This window comes from Symsagittifera roscoffensis, chromosome 6, assembly GCF_963678635.1.
Source record: "Symsagittifera roscoffensis chromosome 6, txSymRosc1.1, whole genome shotgun sequence".
In the NCBI taxonomy this organism is placed as follows: Eukaryota; Metazoa; Xenacoelomorpha; order Acoela; family Convolutidae; genus Symsagittifera; species Symsagittifera roscoffensis.
This window is the reverse complement of record NC_087067.1, coordinates 16,883,831-16,902,204: the sequence shown is the minus strand read 5'-3', so window position 1 is coordinate 16,902,204 and position 18,374 is coordinate 16,883,831. Positions and strand designations below refer to the sequence as shown.

Below are 18,374 nucleotides of genomic sequence, written 5' to 3'. Positions count from 1 at the left end.
TTGTTACATGTTGAACTAAGCCCTTTCAACAGACATAGTCATAATGAGAAGTTAATTGCAGACAAAATTTTATCATTAGCATTACCTCAATTAGCATTATGTTGTTGTGTTGGCATAATTGAGGCAAAAATTTAACCATTAATATTTGGGTTGCATGGAAAAGCGGTCTTGTTGATATCCAGGTTGTTTCATATGCGAGTTTGTGGTCACTCAAAAATTAGGGTCTTGCTTACGTTTTCAAATTAATTTTTTCATGGAATTCACTAAATACCCCAAAATTTTAGGTTTTTGATTTATTATGGAAAATTAACAATAATTATAAGTTCCTTGTTAAAATGGATTTTTTGACGAGGAAACTGACACCTGGCGAAATACCCCAGTCTGAAAATTTGTACATCCATTTGCCTTAATGTTGCTAAAAGCTAAAATTGTCCTATATAATTACAGTACAATAAACTTGAGGTACGATGGTTTGAGGCCCATGATACGTGAAGGCCCATGATACGTGAAGGCCCATGATACGTGATCGTTGTTTAAATCAGGGGCGAATATATGGTTTTCTCGACGGGAACTTTTAAATTTAGAAAAATTAGAAAATTTAAAAAGTTTTGTCTACTTTTTTATGCCGGGCTAATTGATGTTCCGAGCTCTCTCCAAACACTAAAATACATTTATTTTGCCAAAAATTTCCGTTTATCTATCTTCTAGATAAATTTAAAAAACATGCATTTCGAACATGAAGTTTCTTGGTTTTTAGTTTTGACACAAAAATCGTGTTTGACACAAAAAATTTGTGTGTAAATAGGATCTTTATAGTATTTTGGGACCGCTCGGAAACTCAATTTGGTCGACCTAAAATAAACAAGACAAAATTTTCTAAAAAAAAATTGAAAATCCCCCCTCCCCCTGTCGAGAAAACCCTAAATCCGCCGTATAAAATTGCGCAATATGCGTTTTATTTTCAGCCCATGTTGATGGATACTTCCTTAGTGACTTGTGGGAATACACAAAATCCCCCTACGCAATGACTTCAAATCACGCCTCTTATCGTCCATCTTCATCTCCACTGACCTCTTCGAATGACCCAACCTCTTCCTGCTTGACCTCTCAGCAACCTCTTCTGGTGATGGGGGAGAACGGAGGTCAGGCTGAGGTGCCTTGTGTGTCCAGATGCAAAAATGCATACTACTCCCTTACTCCCAAAAACAGACCAAACTTCCGCTTCCACTGGTCCAGAGGTATATACTCGTAATGTTATATTATACAGCGCAGTGGCTAGTTTATGGTAGATGAGGAAACTGCTCATGTCAGGGAAAAAGCTTTTAGTTACTTTATTTTTAGCTCTTGTTAGATTGAACAAGTTAAAATAATGTTCAAAAAAATAGATCGTTAATTTTTGAAACAATACATGAAGCTTTTCCAAAACTAGTTTTTAGAATTCAAATTTTTTTGGCGATATGCCTTTTTTCATTTAAAATGAACGTTACTCGCTCGACACTGGACTAAAACTCAAAAATTTTAAACCAGTTTTTCTCGACACTGAGACAACTTTTTGAAAATTCGAGCTCACTGCCATCCTGGTTTTGCGTAGAGAACAAAAAAGAAAAAACTAAAACGCACTTGAATTTAAATCCATCCCCATTTTCAATGGTCGGAACAAATGTATAAATTAAACAAATATATAAATCTTTTTAATCATTTTTTCCTATTTTTGTTTATTTCTTGCTCAGGAAAAGTGTTTTAAAAGTCATTTTTTATATAAACTTTAATAAAAAATAATTCAAAATATAATACAAAATATAATATATACACACCAGCGGATTTAGGGGACGGACGCCCCCTTCAGGGATTCGACCCCATGCCGATCCAAAGGGTCCCCTTTTTATACTAATTTGAGATGACTAACATAAAAAAGTTCTAAATAAAACTAATTTTGAAAGAGGAACGCGCGCCAAAAAACTCGATTTTTGTCGTCAAATTTTTCCCAAAAATTTTTCCTTCAGGGATTCGACCCCATGCCGATCCAAAGGGTACCCTTTTTATACTAATTTGAAATGGTTTACATAAAAAAGTTCTAAATTTTTTGAAAATCCGCTCCTCCCTTGAAAAAATTCTAGATCCGCCCTGTATATAATTATTTATATATATAGAATTCAAATGTCGCATATATATATATATATATATATATATATATATATATATATATATATATATATGCATACATGTGTGTGTGTGTATAATTATTGACAGGGGCGGACCTTGGATTTTTTCGAGGGGGGAGCGGATTTTCGAAAATTTCTTCGGCCTTTTTTTTTAGTTCGACATCTTTATATTTATATGTATGGATCAGTGGCGTGCGCAGAAATTTTTCAAAGGGAGCGGTTTTTCGGAAAAAATTTTCTTGGGTCGACCAATTTAATTACCCGAACTCTCCAAAAACAATAAAAAGCATTTTTTGATCGCGTTTTTTTGGCGCCCGCTCCCCCTGAAAGTTAGTATATATTGGCGCCTTTAAAAAATTTTTGCGGTCAGTCGGCTAAAAATGGTTTTCTTGAAAAGTAATTTTCCTTGTAACAAACCAATTATGGCAAATAAGCCTCTTTTAACCAATTTGGAACGATTTCTAAGACGGATTAAATCTCCGCTTACGCGTCAATAGTGCGAAACATATCGCGCGTTAATTGTCCCAAATTTCCCAAAATGGCAATTTTTAAACCCCCGTAACTCTACGAAAAATGATCACAGGTGGAATATCTTTTCAAATTTCAGCTCAGGACAACAATACCTTTTGAATGATAAAAAATTCGTAAAAAATGGCTAGTTAAAAAGTCGAAACTTGTCTGAGGAAAAAAACCCATCCCGAGCACAAACATTCCGTTACTTTCGTTACGAAAATCGGAACAATAAAAAAACAGTTGTCTCACGTTTGGATAAGTGTCTATGTAGTAGGTCGTCTAGCGCTGTTAATTTTAGGCGTTCTCTTAAATAAATTTATGCCCGCAATGTGATTCCATGAATAATAATCCATTATATTAAATTTTCAGGGAGTATCGCCACATAATTTTGAATTAACTGATTATAATGGATAAAAAATCGGTTATAAACTTTTAAAGAGAAGATAATTATAATAAAAAATGAGGGATTATATTAGATTGTAATGGATTGTAATTGACTATAACTTTTTTGTAGCAGAAAAGCTTGGATTTTTCAGAATATTTCTGTATAAACTCAAAAAATGAGCCTTGCAAGAGCTAAATTGAGATAAATTTGGCTTGTAAAAACTGTTTTTATTGTTTTCTACTTGTTTACTTCACGATTAATTTTTAACATTGCCGTCTTATTTGGGGTATATCACCCACCATTCTTACTGCCTTCCCTTCCCCATAATTATCACTCCCCCCACTTACACACACGAACACACAATTATGGTTCCTTCCCTTAGAGTTTTGATTTTTGCTGCCTTTGAATTTGAACCCCACTCCACCGACCCCCTCACTCACCAATTTTTTCACTCAAGTACAAGGGTGTACTTTTAGCCTGTTTTTATCTATTATAATCAGTTAATTCAAAATATTGTGGAGATATACCCTGAAAATTTATTATAATGGATTATTATTCATGGAATCACATTGCGGGCATAAATTTGTTTAAGAGAACGCCTAAACTTAACAGCGCTAGACGACGTACTGAATAGACACTTATCCAAACGTGAGACAACTGTTTTTTTATTGTTCCGATTTTTGTAACGAAAGTAACGGAAGGTTTGTGGCTTTGAAGAGGGGCTTTGTTTTGTAATAGATATCGTTTCATCAAAATTATCGTTTCATCAAAATAAGTGGGATTAGGTTTAGAACTGGAGTAGGCCATAAGTACTGCAGAAAATGTTGCAAGTTTTTGCAGGTTATAATGCATTATTACGCCTGTGATTAGCAAGCTTTCTCAAGTCGGAATATAGACTTTGAGTCGGGTTAACAACTTGTTTGACAGAATCACTTGCATCACTTGGTATCTTTTTTCATAATGAATTCAATTTTCTTAACGTCTTTGGCACACTTAGACTGAAGGCAACGAACACGCATCTGACCGCAACATGTAATTTTTTAAACGGGAAATTTTACGTTTAAAAAAACATGTCTGCTTGGAATTTTTCTGTTTAAGTTTGTCGGCTTAGTTGCCGCATCTTAGAACTTTAATGCTCTGAGCAGTTTTCAATGTAGTTGCTTTGTAGGTCTTGATTTGCTCTGCAATTTGTAATTCTACCAGCCTTGACTTCGTAATTTTGGAGTTTTTACCTAAAAAATGATTTTGGCTTTGATTTTATTGACTTAGTCACCTGAATTTTTAGTTTAAAACTTTTCATGACAACAATTTTGTTTTCACTAAAAAACTGTTTTTTAATTTTCAATTATGTTTTTAATTTTCAACTGTTTTCGTGGAATGTGTTCCTGGACGTGTTTCTTCAAATAAACATCAATTCAGGCATCATTTTGATGTTTTTTGTGGTTTTTTTTGGAGAAATTATCCGTTTTTTTTGTATTAAATGGCTCTTTTATCTTTTCTTATTTGCTGACTTTCAATGCTATTTTCGTGGTATTGCAAGTGATGCAACGAACCACATCGCTTCTGTGTAATTCATTATAATGGATTTTAATGAATTAAAATCAATTAACTGTTCTAGAAAATAATGGGTTATAATGGACTAAAAACAATTGCGTGGTCCCGAAGTGTAATTTTAATTGACTTTAGTGGAAACGTTTTTGACCTCGAAAATTGATTATAATCAACTGTTATCCTTGAAACGTCATTGTGAGGTCATTTGCAAACTTTATGTGCCTCGAAAAGACGTGAAAAAACTGTCCAACTGAAAATTCAAAAAACTGTCTCCGAAGTTTCCGGTGACTCAAAAATGTTTTGATTTCATGTAGTTTTTGTTTCTACTTTACTTTCCAAAAAGTGGGGAATATACATACATGCTCGGGTGATTTATTTTCAACCAAACGACTTTCACAACCTTTTTGATTACTCAGGGGATCGATTCCTTGATTTAAACTAAAGTAACTTCTAAGAGTCTGGCTAAAATGCTCGTTTTATATTTCATACGTGGAGAATTATCCCGCACTACAAAGTCGTTTCAATTTTAATAGAGGCAATAAACTAATTGGTCTCAATAAAACCATGCACAACTCAAATTTTTTTCCGATCTTCGAAGAAAATGCCGAATATCTATGCTTGGTGTGCGTTTTTTTATTCAGCCAGTTTTCGACTTATTGGCCAAGCATTTTTAAAGGAATAGTTTTAAACCACTTGAAAGATATTGATGCCTTGAGCACCAATCTAGAAAAAAATTTTTATAACTGTGATCATGTTTCGCAATTTGACGGCGATTTGAAAATTGCTATTTTGGGCAAATTGGGACAATCAACGCGCGATATATCGTGTGGAGGTATGAAATGAAAAAAAAAATGTTTGTTTTTACTCAATTATTTTGTTAATTATTTAACCAAAACAAAAACGTTTTAATTGGCTTTAAGTGCAATCAGAACATTCAGTTTAAATTTTATGTTTTCGCCAATAACTAATTTACCAAAAACCTTTCGTGAACCAATTGAAAGGGCAGTCTGTACAGCAGTTTGTAATGATGCGAGCAGTCTTGTCTAGTATTTGATGGAGAGGTGTATCGACAGTTTTGACATTCTTCAGCTTAAATTTCATGTTTTTGCCAATAATTATTTTACCAAAAACCATTCGTGAACCAATTGAAAGGGCAGTTTGAACAACACTTTGTGCTGATACGAGCAGTCTTGTCTTGCATTTGATGGAGAAGTGTATCGATAATTTTGATATTCTTCAGTTTAAATTTCATGTTTTTGCCAAAAATCAATTTACCAAAAACCGCTCGTGAACCATTTCAAAGGGCAGTCTGAACAGCAGTTTGTGCTGATACGAGCAGTCTTGTCTTGTATTTGATGGAGAGGTGTATCGACAATTTTCATATTCTTCAGTTTAAGTTTCATATTTTTGCCAATAATCAATTTACCAAAAACCACTGGTGAAGCAATTGAAAGGGCAGTCTGAACAACAGTTTGTGCTGATATGAGCAGTCTTGTCTTGTATTTGATGGAGATGTGTATCGACAATTTTGATATTCTTCAGCCGGTGTTGCAAATAAAAATAGCGTCTACTAGAATCAATCAAAGCAGGCTATCGTTAGCATTAGTTTTCATAATTAGTTACACGTCGAAAAAAATTTTTTAATTTTGATAACTTAGATATGAAGTTTTTTGATCCTTTTTTGCAAAGTATTCTTTGATATTTGATACTGAAAACTTTTTCAAATTTCTCTTTTTACTCAGGCCACCTAAATGTCATTTTAAAATTGAATGGATCCGCTCGACCGACAAAACTCTCGATAAATGAAACATGAAACCCCCCCCCCAGACATTTATGATAATTTTTGCTGTTATAAAGAAGCCAGTAAAATGACGGAGCAAAGTTGGACCATATTTGCGGGGAAAGTGACAGAAATTTAAGACGTTTTTCCTTCTAACTCCCGTAAAAATTCCCCACTCTGTTTGAAATTGTTTTTACAGTTTGAACAACAGTTTGTGCTGATACCAGCAGTCTTGTCTTGTATTTGATGGAGAAGTGTATCGACAATTTTGATATTCTTCAGTTTGAGTTTCATCTTTTTGCCAATAATCAATTTACCAAAAACCAATGGTGAACCAATTGAAAGGGCAGTCCGAACAACAGTTTGTGCTGATACGAGCGGTCCTGTCTTGTATTTGATGGCGAGGTGTATCGACAATTTTGATATTCTTCAGCTTAAATTTCATATTTTTGCCAATATTTAATTTAACAAAAATCACTCGTGAACCAATTGAAAGGGCAGTCTGAACAGCAGTTTGTGCTGATACGAGCAGTCTTGTCTTGTTTTTGATGGAGAGGTGTATCGACATTTTTGATATTCTTCAGCTTAAAATTCATATTTTTGCCAATAATTAATTTACCAAAAACCACAGGTGAACCAATTGAACGGGCAGTCTGAACAGCAGTTTGTGCTGATATGAGCAGTCTTGTCTTGTATTTGATGGCGAGGTGTATCGACAATTTTGATATTCTTCAACTTAAGTTTCATATTTTTGCCAATAGTTAATTTACCAAAAACCACTCGTGAACCAATTGAACGGGCAGTCTGAACAGCAGTTTGTGCTGATACGAGGAGTCTTGTCTTGTTTTTGATGGAGTGGTGTATCGATAATTTTGATATTCTTCAGCTTAAGTTCCATATTTTTGCCAATAATTAATTTACCAAAAACCACTGGTGAACCAATTGAACGTGCAATCTGAACAGAAGTTTGTGCTGATACGAGCAGTCTTGTCTTGTATTTAATGGCGAGGTGTATCGACAATTTAGATATTCTTCAGCTTAAGTTTCATATTTTTGCCAATATTTAATTTACCAAAAACCACTCGTGAACCAATTGAACGGGCAGTCTGAACAGCAATTTGTGCTGATACGAGCAGTCTTGTCTTGTATTTGATGGCGAGGTGTATCGAAAATTTTGATATTCTTCAGCTTAAATTTCAAATTTTTGCCAAATTTAATTTAACAAAAACCACTCGTGAACCAATTGAAATGGCAGTCTGAACAGCAGTTTGTGCTGATACGAGCAGTCTTGTCTTGTTTTTGATGAGAGGTGTATCGACAATTTTGATTTTCTTCAGCTTAAGTTTCATATTTTTGCCAAGAAATAATTGACCAAAACCCACTCGTGAACCAATTGAAAGGGCAGTCTGAACAGCAGTTTGTGCTAATACGAGCAGTCTTGTCTTGTATTTGATGGAGAGTTGTATCGACAATTTTGATATTCTTCAGCTTAAGTTTAATATTTTTGCCAATAGTTAATTTACCAAAAACCACTCGTGAATCAAATGAACGGGCAGTCTGAACAGCAGTTTGTGCCGATACGAGCAGTCTTGTCTTGTATTTGATGGCGAGGTGTATCGACACTTTTGATATTCTTCAGCTTAAGTTTCATATTTTTGCCAATATTTAATTTACCAAAAACCACTCGTGAACCAATTGAACGTGCAGTCTGAACAGAAGTTTGTGCTGATACGAGCAGTCTTGTCTTGTATTTAATGGCGAGGTGTATCGACAATTTAGATATTCTTCAGCTTAAGTTTCATATTTTTGCCAATATTTAATTTACCAAAAACCACTCGTGAACCAATTGAACGGGCAGTCTGAACAGCAATTTGTGCTGATACGAGCAGTCTTGTCTTGTATTTGATGGCGAGGTGTATCGAAAATTTTGATATTCTTCAGCTTAAATTTCAAATTTTTGCCAAATTTAATTTAACAAAAACCACTCGTGAACCAATTGAAATGGCAGTCTGAACAGCAGTTTGTGCTGATACGAGCAGTCTTGTCTTGTTTTTGATGAGAGGTGTATCGACAATTTTGATTTTCTTCAGCTTAAGTTTCATATTTTTGCCAAGAAATAATTGACCAAAACCCACTCGTGAACCAATTGAAAGGGCAGTCTGAACAGCAGTTTGTGCTAATACGAGCAGTCTTGTCTTGTATTTGATGGAGAGTTGTATCGACAATTTTGATATTCTTCAGCTTAAGTTTAATATTTTTGCCAATAGTTAATTTACCAAAAACCACTCGTGAATCAAATGAACGGGCAGTCTGAACAGCAGTTTGTGCCGATACGAGCAGTCTTGTCTTGTATTTGATGGCGAGGTGTATCGACACTTTTGATATTCTTCAGCTTAAAATTTATATTTTTGCCAATATTTAATATAACAAAAACCACTCGTGATCCAATTGAAAGGGCAGTCTGAAAAGCAGTTTGTGCTGATACGAGCAGTCTTGTCTTGTATTTGATGGCGAGGTGTATTGACAATTTTGATATTCTTCAGCTTAAATTTCATATTTTCGCCAATATTTATTATACTAAAAACCACTCGTGAACCAATTGAAAGGGCAGTCTGAACAGCAGTTTGTGCTGATACGAGCAGTCTTGTCTTGTATTTGATGGAGAGATGTATCGACAATTTTGATATTCTTCAGCTTAAGTTTCATATTTTTGCCAATAGTTAATTTACCAAAAACCACTCGTGAGCTAATTGAACGGGCAGTCTGAACAGCAGTTTGTGCTGATACGAGCAGTCTTGTCTTGTATTTGATGGCGTGGTGTATCGACAATTTTGATATTCTTCAGCTTAAATTTCATATTTTTGCCAATATTCAATTTACCAAAAACCACTGGTGAACTAATTGAAAGGGCAGTCTGAACAACAGTTTGTGCTGATACGAGCAGTCTTGTCTTGTTTTTGAAGGAGAGGTGTATCGACAATTTTGATATTCTTCAGCTTAAGTTTCATATTTTTGCCAATAATTAATTTACCAAAAACCACTCGTGAACCAATTGAAAGGGCAGTCTGAACAGCAGTTTGTGCTGATACGAGCAGTCTTGTCTTGTATTTGATGGAGAGATGTATCGACAATTTTGATATTCTTCAGCTTAAGTTTCATATTTTTGCCAATAATTAATTTACCAAAAACCACTCGGGAACCAATTGAAAGGGCAGTCTGAACAGCAGTTTGTGCTGATACGAGCAGTCTTGTCTTGTATTTGATGGCGAGGTGTATCGACAATTTAGATATTCTTCAGCTTAAGTTTCATATTTTTGCCAATATTTAATATAACAAAAAACCACTCGTGATCCAATTGAAAGGGCAGTCTGAAAAGCAGTTTGTGCTGATACGAGCAGTCTTGTCTTGTATTTGATGGCGAGGTGTATTGACAATTTTGATATTCTTCAGCTTAAATTTCATATTTTCGCCAATATTTAATATACCAAAAACCACTCGTGAACCAATTGAAAGGGCAGTCTGAACAGCAGTTTGTGCTGATACGAGCAGTCTTGTCTTGTATTTGATGGAGAGATGTATCGACAATTTTGATATTCTTCAGCTTAAATTTCATATTTTTGCCAATAGTTAATTTACCAAAAACCACTCGTGAGCTAATTGAACGGGCAGTCTGAACAGCAGTTTGTGCTGATACGAGCAGTCTTGTCTTGTATTTGATGGCGTGGTGTATCGACAATTTTGATATTCTTCAGCTTAAATTTCATATTTTTGCCAATATTCAATTTACCAAAAACCACTGGTGAACTAATTGAAAGGGCAGTCTGAACAACAGTTTGTGCTGATACGAGCAGTCTTGTCTTGTTTTTGAAGGAGAGGTGTATCGACAATTTTGATATTCTTCAGCTTAAGTTTCATATTTTTGCCAATAATTAATTTACCAAAAACCACTCGTGAACCAATTGAAAGGGCAGTCTGAACAGCAGTTTGTGCTGATACGAGCAGTCTTGTCTTGTATTTGATGGAGAGGTGTATCGACAATTTCGATATTCTTCAGCTTAAGTTTCATATTTTTGCCAATAATTAATTTACCAAAAACCACTCGGGAACCAATTGAAAGGGCAGTCTGAACAGCAGTTTGTGCTGATACGAGCAATCTTGTCTTGTATTTGATGGAGAGGTGTATCGACAATTTTGATATTCTTTTTGGTCAATTAATTTACCAAAAACCACTCGTGAACCAATTGAAAGGGCAGTCTGAACAGCAGTTTGTGCTGATACGAGCAGTCTTGTCTTGTATTTGATGGAGAGGTGTATCGACAATTTTGATATTCTTCAGCTTAAGTTTCATATTTTTGCCAATAATTAATTTACCAAAAACCACTCGGGAACCAATTGAAAGGGCAGTCTGAACAGCAGTTTGTGCTGATACGAGCAGTCTTGTCTTGTATTTGATGGCGAGGTGTATTGACAATTTTGATATTCTTCAGCTTAAATTTCATATTTTCGCCAATATTTGATATACCAAAAACCACTCGTGAACCAATTGAAAGGGCAGTCTGAACAGCAGTTTGTGCTGATACGAGCAGTCTTGTCTTGTATTTGATGGAGAGATGTATCGACAATTTTGATATTCTTCAGCTTAAATTTCATATTTTTGCCAATAGTTAATTTACCAAAAACCACTCGTGAGCTAATTGAACGGGCAGTCTGAACAGCAGTTTGTGCTGATACGAGCAGTCTTGTCTTGTATTTGATGGCGTGGTGTATCGACAATTTTGATATTCTTCAGCTTAAATTTCATATTTTTGCCAATATTCAATTTACCAAAAACCACTGGTGAACTAATTGAAAGGGCAGTCTGAACAACAGTTTGTGCTGATACGAGCAGTCTTGTCTTGTTTTTGAAGGAGAGGTGTATCGACAATTTTGATATTCTTCAGCTTAAGTTTCATATTTTTGCCAATAATTAATTTACCAAAAACCACTCGTGAACCAATTGAAAGGGCAGTCTGAACAGCAGTTTGTGCTGATACGAGCAGTCTTGTCTTGTATTTGATGGAGAGGTGTATCGACAATTTTGATATTCTTCAGCTTAAGTTTCATATTTTTGCCAATAATTAATTTACCAAAAACCACTCGGGAACCAATTGAAAGGGCAGTCTGAACAGCAGTTTGTGCTGATACGAGCAGTCTTGTCTTGTATTTGATGGAGAGGTGTATCGACAATTTTGATATTCTTCAGCCTAAGTTTCATATTTTTGCCAATAGTTAATTTACCAAAAACCACTCGTAAACCAATTGAACGGGCAGTCTGAACAGCAGTTTTTGCTGATACGCGCAGTCTTGTCTTGTATTTGATGGAGAGGTGTATCGACAATTTTGATATTCTTCAGCTTAAGTTTCATATTTTTGCCAATAATTAATTTACCAAAAACCTCTCGGGAACCAATTGAAAGGGCAGTCTGAACAGCAGTTTGTGCTGATACGAGCAATCTTGTCTTGTATTTGATGGAGAGGTGTATCGACAATTTTGATATTCTTCAGCTTAAGTTTCATATTTTTGCCAATAGTTAATTTACCAAAAACCACTCGTGAACCAATTGAACGGGCAGTCTGAACAGCAATTTTTGCTGATACGAGCAGTCTTGTCTTGTTTTTGATGGATAGGTGTATCGAGAATTTTGATGTTCTTCAGCTTAATTTTCATAAGTTTGCCAAATAAATAATTTACCAAAAACCACTGGTGAACTAATTGAAAGGGCAGTTTGAACACCAGTTTGTGCTGATACGAGCAGTCTTGTCTTATATTTGATGGAGAGGTGTATCGACAATTTTGATATTCTTCAGCTTAAGTTTCATATTTTTGCCAATAATTAACTTAACAAAAACCACTCGTGAACCAATTGAAAGGGCAGTCTCAACAGCAAATTGTCCTGATACGAGCAGTCTTGTCTTGTATTTGATGGAGAGGTGTATCGACAATTTTGATATTCTTCAGCTTAAGTTTCATATTTTTGCCAATAATTATTTTTACCAAAACCACTCGTGAACCAATTGAAAGGGCAGTCTGAACAGCAGTTTGTGCTGATACGAGCAGTCTTGTCTTGTATTTGACGGAGAGGTGTATCGACAATTTTGATATTCTTCAAGTTAAGTTTCATATTTTTGCCAATAATCAATTTACCAAAAACCACTCGTGAACCAATTGAAAGGGCAGTCTGAACAGCAGTTTGTGCTGATACGAGCAGTCTTGTCTTGTAATTGATGGAGAGGTGTATCGACAATTTTGATATTCTTAAGCTTAAGTTTCATATTTTTGCCAATAGTTAATTTACCAAAAACCACTCGTGAACCAATTGAATGGGCAGTCTGAACAGCAGTTTTTGCTGATACGCGCAGTCTTGTCTTGTATTTGATGTAGAGGTGTATCGACAATTTTGATATTCTTCAGCTTAAGTTTCATATTTTTGCCAATAGTTAATTTACCAAAAACCACTCGTGAACCAATTGAACGGGCAGTCTGAACAGCAGTTTTTGCTGATACGAGCAGTCTTGTCTTGTTTTTGATGGATAGGTGTATCGAGAATTTTGATGTTCTTCAGCTTAAATTTCATATTTTTGCCAAATAATTAATCTACCAAAAACCATTCGTGAACCAATTGAAAGGGCAGTCTGAACAGCAATTTGTGCTGATACGAGCAGTCTTGTCTTGTATTTGATGGAAAGGTTTATTGACGATTATCAGAACTTGAGTCATTGAATATTCCGTTCCTGCCAAACAGATACTAGCTTTGATCAATTCCAGCTCCAACGTGTTTTCAGACTACAGTAATTATTTTCAAAACTTCTCTTTCAAAAATAGGAATAATTTTTTGAGATGCTGTACGCTTTTTTTCAAAAAATGCTCTCTTGAAGTGAATCAAAATAATTCGAGAGCTACATTGAAAAAAATGTATGAAGGATTTTATATGATTCACGATATATGGTAGCGTTGTAATATCGATTTTTCTGAAGGTCTATGTATTTCAAAGTTGCTATGTTTGCTTGTTTTCTCTTCGCTAAGAAAAAGTGGCCTGCTTTCCGTTGAGCAAACATTGTCATTGATTTGAAGACGTTCTTTTTCAGCGTAACGGGAGGCGCAGTTGTAAAAATGGCACTTCTAAAATCAAAATTCATGGAGAAAACCATCAGCCGGTGTTGCAAACAAAAATAGCGTACACTAGAATAAATCAAAGTAGGCTATCGTTGGCATTAGTTTTCATAATTAGTTACATATCGAAAAAAATTTTAAACTTTGATAACTTAGAAATGAAGTTTTTTGATCCTTTTTTGCAAACTATTCTTTGATATTTGATAATGAAAACTTTTTAAATTTTCTCTTTTTACTCATGCCACTTTAATGTCACTTTAAAATTGAATGGATCCGCTCGACCGACAAAACTCTCCATAAAAGAAACATGAACCCCCCCCCTCAAATTTATGATAATTTTTGCTGTTATAAAGAAGCCAGTAAAATGACGGAGCAGCGTTGGACCATATTTGCGGGGAAAATGACAGAAATTTAAGAAGTTTTTCCTTCTAACTCCCGAAAAAATCCCCACTCTGGTTGAAAATGTTTTAAAAATTTTAATGAACAATTTAATGATTTGATGACCGATTTGTTAAATTATTGAAACCCAAAATCAAACTTGTTGTTCCAATTTTTGAAGAAATGCGGAATGTTTATGCTTGCCCGCACCTAAAATTCATGGAAACTAATTTTTTATATTATGTTTTCACTTTCAATATCAACGAAAATAAAAAATATTTCATTTTAATTGATTAAAAGTGGATTATAATCTATTTTTTGACAAATCGAAATAATGGACCAGTTCTAAGCCACGGCGTCAACCAACGGCATCAACCACGGCATCCTCGGTAACTATGACCCCATCAGACAAATGTACGTCTTCTGCTCACTAACGAAGTCCTTCGACATTGAAGAATCCCGCCCACTAATCATTCCCCACGAATATATACAGCCCATCGCCCATCGAAGTCCATATACTAGAATACATACACAATACTAAATATAATCACAAACTCTATAACTTAACCCAAAACACATTGCATGAATTCTCACTCAATAACGAAGAGCACAACATCATCCGAGCACTCGAGCTTCTATGGCCTCTTCTTCATTCTAAAAACGTCATCCGCATGCTTGCAAAACTCCTCACTTCATCAGACACTATTCGCACTAGTTTCCCATATCGATTTTTTGACGAAGACAACACTTTGTAAGTATAATTGAATATTTCAACTAACAAACAAAAAAACAGTTACCGTTCTTCATATATGTCTCATTTTTCTTTTTTAAAATTCACCGTTCACTCATCTAAAACGAATAAAACAAAACAAAAATTGTAAACTCTTTTCTAAAAACTTTTTTTAAAATTAAATCTAAATTAATAATTGCAGTACATAATTAAAGTAGTAAATTTCTTTTTCAAAGAACAGTATATTCATAAATTTATGTTTCGAAGACGTTAAAATTATATTCCTAAGGCAGTAAATTCATGAAAAAATGCAAATAAATTGCAAAGAAAACTAAGTTTTTTTTACAAGACGCTTCTTTTATAAGAAAATGTTCCCGTAGAAATATGATATTTAGTTTTGTCAAAAGGTCGTCTGTGACGTGAGTTAAAATAAAACAAGAGTGCTCGAACCAGTGCGAAGCCCTGAATGTTCCGACTGCCTTTTAAGGTCTATGGAGCAGTAATAACATGAAAAAATTAAATCATCGCCCCACAAGCCATATTAAGTATTAAATGATAGATTTTGATCCTAGTAGCAAAAAAATCATGGTAAATAAGCTTCCTTCAATCAATTTGGAACGATTTCTATGACGGAAGAAATCTCCGCTTATGCGTTCATAGCGCGAAGTATATTGCGCTTAATTGTCCCAAGTTGGCCAAAATGGCAATCTTTAAACCCTCATAAATTTACGAAAAATGATCAAAGGTGAAATATATTTTCAAATTTAAGCTCAGGACAACAATAGCTTTCGAATGATGTAAAAAAAAAACTCCGTCAAAAATGTCTAGTTAAAAAGTCGAAACTTGTCTGAAAAAAAAAATCCACCCCGAGCACAAATATTCCGTTACTTTCGTATCGAAAGTCGGAACAATAAACAGCCAACAGAAGGTCTGAAAAGTGTAAATGAATTCAAATACACCTATAAAAACTACTATTTTCAAAACATATCTAACAGACATTGGAAAAGAGTAGCAGACATTAAATCATCACCCCACAAGCCATATTAAGTATTAAGTGATAGATTTTGATCCTAGTAGCAAAAAAAATCATGTATCAAGACATTTTGTTGTATGTAGCTCAACGTTTTAAAGAAGCTGTACCTGTGACCAGTTTTCACAAAATTTTAAAATTTTTCTCAACGCTTTTGAACATTTTCTTTTTGCTTTATAAACAAAAAGCTTATGATTGAAACTAAAAGGAAGTTGGAATGAACATTTAGGGCTTTGCTTTGATATACGAGCTTTTTTGTTAGCAGAAATGATGTTAGAAGAAAAATATAACATCCATTTTTTTAGAGCAAATAATTTTACTACAACCCAATTTCATACGGATTTTTCGTTTCATTGCTCTAATTTTCAACAAAAAAGACTTGAGGTGGTTTTTTGCCAAGCAAACTGTAATTTTTTAACAAAACAGTTTTAAGGAATTGAAATTCATGTTTGATAAAAACGGCATTTTAAAAATGTATGAAATCGAGTTTTTTTGTTTTAGTTGAATTGGAAGTCTTGAAAAATTTATTTTTTCTCGGAAACTATCTGGAAAACTTTTGAAAAATTGAAATCAATGGATTGCAGTCTGTGTAACTCCACTAGTCTGGTTTTACCTCAAGCCACTTTCTATCTCAAAAAAGTCTGAGGGAGAATTTTTGACAGCTAGTTTTGAATTATATTCATTTGCTCAAAAAAATCCCAATTAAAACTGATATGTTTGCTGAAAGGAAAGATCGGGACTTGGGAAATTTTTCTATATAAACGGCTAAAAATATTTTTTTTACACAAAATGCTATGGCCCTCGTAAAAATCAAATTTAGGTTTTTTGAGCGATTTTTATATTTTTTTGATTTTTTTCGGAAAAGTACCCTCCGAGATCTAAGACTTTGAGTTCAAAAAAAATAAATTGTGCAGCAGTTTTTGCCCAAGCAGCTACATCCACAAACATTTTTCCAATGAAAAGTTGTAGTACTCGGATTAGTCAAAAGTTTGAATTTTCGGCCGTCTTTGAAATTTTTTTGATTTTCTCAAAAAGTAGACTCCCAAGCCTGAGAATTTAATTTCAATCATCAAGAAGATCTGCATGAGCAACTACGCCCAGTTTTTTCTGCGAAAAAATGTGAACCTCGAAAAAGTCAAAATTTTGAATTTTGGCCATTTTTTCCATACATAATAATTTTTCTTAAAAATTACAATTACCTTCCCAATCTAAGTTGGGTTTAATGGAGAAAAATATTTCCAGAAAAACGACTATCTTGCCATGGTGGCTAATCCCAAAATTTTCCACATTAAGTTATGGCCCTCGGAAAAGTCAAACTTGTGACTTGTTGACCGTCTTTTGAATGTTGAACAAGACAATCGAAAAAACAAGTTATCTGAAGCTAAACTACCCAGCATAAGCGGCTACGCGCAATCTTTTTCCTCAAAAAGGTGAAAACGCCCTGAAAAATCAAAGTTCTGATTTCTTGTCAATTTTTTCGAAACTTTTTTACTCTTTTCAAAATTACATAGCCGAATCTGACATCAAGGGTATGATCTGGGCAACAAATTGTGAAAAAGATCCGTACTAAAACGACTACTCATTAAAAATTGTACGCAAAAAATTTCTGAGAAAATGCTGAAATCGGATAAAATTTTACTCTCATTTTATTAGAGAAACAACTAAGGTTTCGCGTGAGGCTCAATTTTTGAGTTTCTATATTTCATCCCGCATCAGCTCATAAAATTCAAGAATTATCAAACAGGCACCTTCAGCTTGAGTTGGGCCATATTTTATATCATTATTCCCTAGCACAAATTAATAAAAAACATACATGTGTGCATTTTATCCAAAGTTATGGGGTTTTAAAGATGACCAATATGAGTCAATACACTTGCAACATATTTCATTCTTTTAACGCGTCAGCGCTTACTTAATTCATGTTCCAAACTGTTTCAAAAAATTGGGCCATGATGCTTGTTTTACTTTGCTATATGCGAAAAAACAATCAGTTTAGAATTTACATTGCGTGTGGATGGATCAATTTCAAGAATAAAAAGATCTTAAAAGGCAGTCGCAAGACAGCTAAAAGGCGGGCCTTGGCGGAAACGAGCAGTCTTGTAAATTTCATAATGCAAGAATTAACTATAAATTAGCATTGGATCATAATTTGATCTCTGACAGACGCATCTCTATTTGATCTCTGGCAATGGTTTAGAAATGCATTTTATTTTGATTTCTGACAAACTTTTTTGTCGTGTTCTGCCAGATACGGGATTTGAATTTTGACACATGCTAGATTAAACTAATTAGAAGGAGTTAGCCGGGCCAAATTTTTTAAAACTCTGTTTGGAAGGCGTAAATTAACCAGTATATCTTAAATGATTTTTGAGTTGTTCTCGTTGTGGAAACATTCTTGCAAACTACGTAAACAGCGTAAAATATTGGACTCTAAGTAAATCATTGAGGATCCAATGAGCTTGATTTTTACCTTGAACCGCCTTAAAACGATAGATAGTAAAATTGATATAATTACTCAGCCCGGCGCCAAAAAGGTCAAAATTCTTTTGACGACATCTACAGTAAAAGTTTTGCGAGCTTACACTATATGGACAAAAATTGGACAACATAACTGGACAAAAATTGGACAACATAACTGCTAATGAAAATCCTGCGCCTGGATTTGATGAGAAGTTTTTCCGAATTATTTGCTGGA

At 34.4% G+C, this 18,374-nt stretch overlaps 1 protein-coding gene across 2 annotated transcripts in view; it reads left to right on the top strand.

Annotated features, from left to right (window-relative positions):
• LOC134848204 (uncharacterized) overlaps positions 1–18,374 on the top strand; it is a 44,891-nt gene that overhangs the window by 12,227 nt on the left and 14,290 nt on the right. For both annotated transcript variants that reach the window (XM_063865576.1, XM_063865577.1), the window contains one exon: positions 966–1,238. In XM_063865576.1, the coding sequence (XP_063721646.1) occupies positions 966–1,238 (273 nt within the window). The remainder of the gene's footprint in view (positions 1–965; positions 1,239–18,374) is intronic.